Raw genomic sequence first — 6,061 nt, forward strand, 5'->3', positions numbered from 1 at the left:
GGTTGTGTCATTTGCATAACACAGATTGTTAATAGATCTTCCACCAATCCTGACGCCACACTTCTCCTCATAGAGCCCAGCCTCTCAGATAATCTGGTAGACTAGTGGCTTAGTGGTAAGGAGTTGTACTGCCAACACAAAGGTTTACGGTTTGAATCCACCAGCTGCTCTGTAGGAGAAAGATGGGCAGTCTCCCTCCACTATCTCATGATTTACCGTGTCTGAAAGCCCACTGGAGAGTTAGCTGTGGGTGGGTTCTGGGTTGACAGTGTAACAGCAAGGTTCTCAGTGGGGAATCTCATAATAAGCAGCACTGATTCACCAATGGGGAGTTGACAGGCCTGAGAAGATGACTTTCCTTTTTTTCTCCCTCCAGGATGGTACCTTTCTGGTCCGGGACTGTTCCTCAAAATCCAGCACTGAGCCCTACGTCCTGGTGGTGTTTCATGGAAGCAAAGTCTACAATGTGAAAATTCGCTTCCTGGAGGGGAATCAGCAATTCGCACTGGGAACAGGACTGAGAGGAAATGAGGTGAGTGTAACTTACTGCTCCCCTTTTACTGGCTTCAGACAACCAGCAAAGAGAGCTGGAGCCTGCTGGCTGATGTCATCGTTCTTTATCCCGGTGATTGCAAGAGGTGGGGGATGCACTGAGTCCTTCCAGTCCCTTCCACAGACAGCCTCGTTTATATAACTTACACTAGAGCACAAAGAGCCAACACCCAATCCTTCACGATTCTGTGTGTCTTCCATGTAGCTTTTCCTGTTAAGGCAAGCTCATTCTGTAAGACCCAGCTACAGCTACCTCCAAGGAAGCCTTCCTTATATTCATGCAAATGCCACAGTCCTTCACATTCCTGGTGCTGAGCCCTCATTGTGGGTCTCGGTGTTTCTTTCTTGTTCTTGCAGATTGCTACTGAGTCACTTCTGAGTCATGGTGACCTCATGCACTACAGCTGAGAGCTGAGCTCCTGGCCTTTTCTTACCTGAGTTGTTATAGGGGCTGATGAGTTGAGTATGGACAACAGATGGAAGCCTTGTCCTGTTCTGCACCATCCTCACAATGTTCACAATGCACTGTGTCAGTCCTCTCACTGAAGGGCTTCCTCTTCTTCACTGGCCCTCTACCTTTCCCAGGGTGATGTTTTCCCAAGGACTGGCACCCCTGACAACACGCTCCTAGTATCCAAGATGAAGCTCACCATCCTCGCCTCTAAGTGCACTGGGCATGCCCTTCCTCAAAGATGTGTTTGCTCTTTTGGTGTTACATGGTATATTCTATTTTATTTTTTTTAAAGGCACCATTATTTCTTCAGTCTTCTCTATTCATTGTCCAATTTGTGCATGTATGTGGAAAAATTAAAATGCTATGGCATGAATTATGTTCCCACTGTCAACTTTCTTCAGTCCTATGGAGAGGTCCTTGACAAGAGAATTTGCCAATGCAATAGACCTTTTTTTTCTTGGCTTTACTGCTATGGGTGTTGATTGTAGAGTCAAGTAAAAGTAAATCCTTGACAATTTCCATCTTTTCTCCATCTACCTTAATGTTATCTAATCAGTCCTTAGCTGTGGTCTTAATGGGAACAGATCATCAGGTGTTTCCTTCCATATTGGTGCCAGGTAATTTTAAACTGCCAACCAGACTCATATTGTACATTATTGTTGTTGATGTTAGGGGTTATCAAGTTGAGTACAACCCATAGTGACCTTGTGAGCAGCAGATATGAACTCTGTTCTATCCTATGCCATCCTAACTCTCCCTGACACACTAGAGCCCATTGCAGCAGTCATTGTGTCAATACACCTGATTGAGGGTCTTTCTCTCCTTTGCTGACATTCTGCCTTTCTGAGAATCATGTCCGTCTCGAAAAAATAGCCCCTTCTAGCAAAATGCCTGAATCATGTGAGGTGAAACTATCATCTTTGCCTCCAAAGAGCACTCCGGCCACATCTCCTCCAAGACGTATTTAATGTTCAATACTTTTCTTCACCACCACAGCTCAAAGACATCAATTGTTCTGCTGTCATCTTGCTCATTGTCCAGTTCTCAGATATTTAGCAAATGATCAGAAAGACCATGGCCTGATTCAGAGACACCTTAGTCCTCAATAATTTGGAGAAGTCCCTGACTGCAGACTTCCCCATTACAGTGCATCTCCTGACTTTTTCTACCTGTTGATACCAAAGGTATTGACTGTACATCCAAGTAGGATGAAGTTGTTGACAGTTTCCATCTTTTATCCATATATTATGATGTTGCCTATCAGTAAAGAGGTCAAAATTTTTGTTTCCTTAGCATTGAGATTTAATCCATATTGAAGTAGAATCCATATTCTTTGATCTTTGGTAATAAGTGCTTCAACGTACATAGCAATCTACATAGGACTACCTTCATAACATACTGCAAGCTAGATGGTTTAAACTTCTAGTTGGAGGCCAGAAGTTGCATTCTAGGTGCCAGCAAAGCTGTGCTATCTGAAAGAATCCATGGGAAGATTGCTTTTCCCCCACCTTCTGGTAGTTCCTAGCAATCTTTGACATTCTTAGCCGAGAATGTCTCCAATGTCTTCCTCCATACCTGTGCCTCTTCTCTTCTTACGAGAATGCCACTCATTCTAAATTAGGACTATGTTGTTGTTATGTGCCATGAAGTCACCTGTGACTCATAGTGACCGAATGTACAACAGCTCTGAACCCTGCCCTATCCTGAGCTAATCTCACTGTCTGACAGATCTAATCTCATTGTGCCAGTAACTGTGCCAATCCTCATCCTGGGTCTATGCTGTCCCTCCACCCTTCCACACATAACGTCCTTCTCCAAGGACTTGTCTTCCTGGCCACACTCCCAAAGTACATAAGACGGAGCTTCAGAATCCTTGCCTTCAAGGAGAAACTTGCTTTAACCCTCTCTAAGACAGACTTATTTGTTTTCTTGGTGGTCCACAGTATGTTCAATACTTTTCTCCAGCACCACAACTCAAAGGCATCAATTCTTCTTCTGTCATCTTTAGTCATTGTCCAGCTCTCTGATGTGTAACATATAATTGCAAAAACCATGGCCTTGGTCAGGTGAACCTTAGTCTCTAGACTGACATCATTGCTCCTCGGCACTCTGGAGAGGTCCCTGACAGCAGATTTCCTCAATGCAATTCATCTTTTTATTTCCTGACTGCTGACGCTAAGAGCATTGAATTAGGAGCCATGCTACTCTGTTTGTTGTTTGTTGTTGTTTAATGCTGTCGAGTCGTAGACGACTCATAGCGACCCTATGAACGAACAGCCTGAGCACTATTCGTACTTAGAGTTTCCAGAGGCAAGCCATTTTGGAAGTGGATGCTGCTCCTGCTTCCACTAATGCTACTCTAATATTCCATTATGTTAACTGATGACACCTTCAAAGACCCCATTTCCTTGCAAAATCACATTTACAGGTACAAAACATATCACAACATATCTAGTTGAAGAACACAATTTAATCCATGACATTGTTGTTGAGTCAATTCCAACTACTCTTTCTCCAATTTGTCATTGAATTGAAAACAATTCATAGCTACCCCTCCAGAGGATTGGTGCTAAGACTGTAAATCGCCTGCCTATCTTCTTCCCATGAAGCTGCTAGGAGATTTGAACTGACAGAGAGGTGTGGCCTTTAAGTTAGTAACACAACCCCCTACACACTACACCACTAGTGCTCCTAATATATATGGTCCTGTTATGGCAGAGTTGAGTTGCCTCATGGTATTTTCAAGGCTTGAAGTCTTTACAGAAACAATCTGCCATGTGTTTTTCCTGTAGAGCAGTTGGTGGGTTCAATCCTTCTACCTTTTGGACTCCTATCATCACTAGATAAGTGTGAACAAGTCACAACATTCAGAGCTACCCTGAATCTTAATCCACACCCACAGACTGATGGAAGAAGGTATAATGAAAGCCTTCATTCTTGTTATTGTTGTGGGGTGTTGTCCAGTCAGCTCTAATTCATAGTATCCTTATATGCAGGGGTCTCTTGTGGCCTAGTAGTAAAGAATCGTTCTGCCAACCCAAAGGCACATGGTTTGAATCCACCAGCTGCTCTTCAAAAGAAAGATCTCCTCCTGTATGATTTGCTGCCTCTGAAAACCCACTAGAGGGTCAGCTATGGATCCAACAGATGGAGACTTAGGGGCCAGCCTCATAATCTCTGCTGTGCTTAATCCCACTGTGGCAGTTATTGTGTTAATCCATCTCATTGAGGATTTTCCAGTGATCCCATAAACAAATTGCAAGGAAGGAATGTGGGGACCAATCTCCACTGAATGTCTATATGCTAGCCCCTAAGGAGGCCTGGTGGCCTGGTGCCTTGTGAGTCGAACTGCTAAACAAAATGTCGGCAGTTCCAATCCACCAGGTACTCTGCAGGAGAAAGATGAAATAGCTTCTTCTCATAAACACCGACTGTCTCAGACAGTCACTGGAGGGTTACCATGAGTGAGAAGAGACCAGATGGCCGTAGTGTTAGCTTTTGTGTCTGCTCAGCAGTGTATCATTCTAATCTTCTACAATTCTATGACAGCACAATAGTTCTCATTTTAGATGAGGACAATCTGGGCTCAGAAAGCTAAGCAAATGGTCCAGTCATGCAGGGAGTGAGTGAGAGGTCCACAGGAGCTGGCTCTTTCAACTCTTCCTTTGATGAAGAGAGGAAGAGAAAGAAGAAGAGAGAGAGGGAGGAAGAAGTAAGGAAAGAAACAGTGCAAGAATTCAAGTTCTGAGTCAGTGTGTGTCTGTGTATGCATTTTTATCATTTGTCCTGCTGTAGACTATTTCCAAGATGTCTCAGGTCAACGTAATCCCAAACATTTAACCAGCAGAATAAAACCATAATTCCTGATATTTACAGCTCCATTTGTGGCTTAGTTCCCCAATTCCTTGATGGCCCTTGGGTTTGGTGATTCTCCAGAAGATCTCCCCCATCAGGGGAATGACTCATGTGATGTGGGTATGCTGGCTGGTTTTGCAGAAACTCATTGATGAGCAATGGACTAGGATGTAGATGGATAGTGACTGTGGGTGATGTAGGCTGGATGCTGTGTCTCAGGCAAGCGTTCCACAAGAGAAAGCACCCAGCACTGAGATCTCATGCACATACATAAGCCTCCTCCAGTAAGGTAGGGTTTGTAGCCCATCCTAATATCTCTCCTTACTATAATAACTACTTCAGCACAAAATAAACAGCTAATGATTGGCTAGGAAAAAACATCCAAATGATAAACCTTAGACTCTTAGAGTATTTGAGCTCCGCTAGTCCTCCATTTCTCTGTGCTTTTGTTTCTCTGTTTACACAGAGATTGTAATTCATGTTTATTGTTTCTTGTTGTGGTCAGAACCTAATCCACAGAAACCTCATGCACATGCCCAACAGGATACAATTTTGCCCAGTCCTGCAACATGCCCATGACCTGGGACAGATTTGACCTTGTAATGTGTAGGGTCTGCTGCCTTGCTTTTTTGCCTGGGAAGATTTCTTTCTGCCCACTCTAAGCATCCCGCAAACTGCGGGTTGTACAAATGGATCACACCTGATGGTATGCATAGGAATCAGATTGATTACATCTGCAGAAAGAACCGCTGGAGAAGCTCAATATCAGCTGTGAAAACTAGGCCAGGAGTTGATTGTGCAACAGACCAACAACTACTCATATGCAAGTTCAAGCTGAAGCTGAGGAAAATTAAACCGAATCCACGGGAACCAAAATATGACTTTGAGTTTATCCCACATGAATTTCAGAACCATCTCAGGAACAGGTTTGAGGCCTTGAACACGAATGAGTGAAGACCAGATGAGTTGTGGAAGGATATCAAGGTTATCATCCAAGAAGAGTGCAAATGGTCAGTACAAAGGCAGACAAGGAAGAAAAGGCCAAAATGAATGTCAGAAGAAATTCTGAATATTGCACTGGAATGTAGAGAAGCCAAAGCACAAGGGAGAATTCAAGATACTAAAGAGTTGAATAGAAGATTTCAAAAGGCAGCACGGGATGACAAAGTAAAATATTACAATGAAATGTGCAAGGAGCTG

General features: G+C 43.5%; 1 protein-coding gene across 1 annotated transcript in view; it reads left to right on the forward strand.

The window, feature by feature from the left end:
* Nucleotides 1–6,061, forward strand: part of CLNK (cytokine-dependent hematopoietic cell linker) — a 190,065-nt gene that overhangs the window by 144,279 nt on the left and 39,725 nt on the right. The window contains exon 15 of the mRNA XM_006884544.1: nt 377–532. Coding sequence (XP_006884606.1) covers nt 377–532 — 156 coding nt within the window. The remainder of the gene's footprint in view (nt 1–376; nt 533–6,061) is intronic.

This window comes from Elephantulus edwardii, unplaced genomic scaffold, assembly GCF_000299155.1.
Source record: "Elephantulus edwardii isolate Elephantulus edwardi_28Jun2011 unplaced genomic scaffold, EleEdw1.0 scaffold00035, whole genome shotgun sequence".
Taxonomy (NCBI): Eukaryota; Metazoa; Chordata; class Mammalia; order Macroscelidea; family Macroscelididae; genus Elephantulus; species Elephantulus edwardii.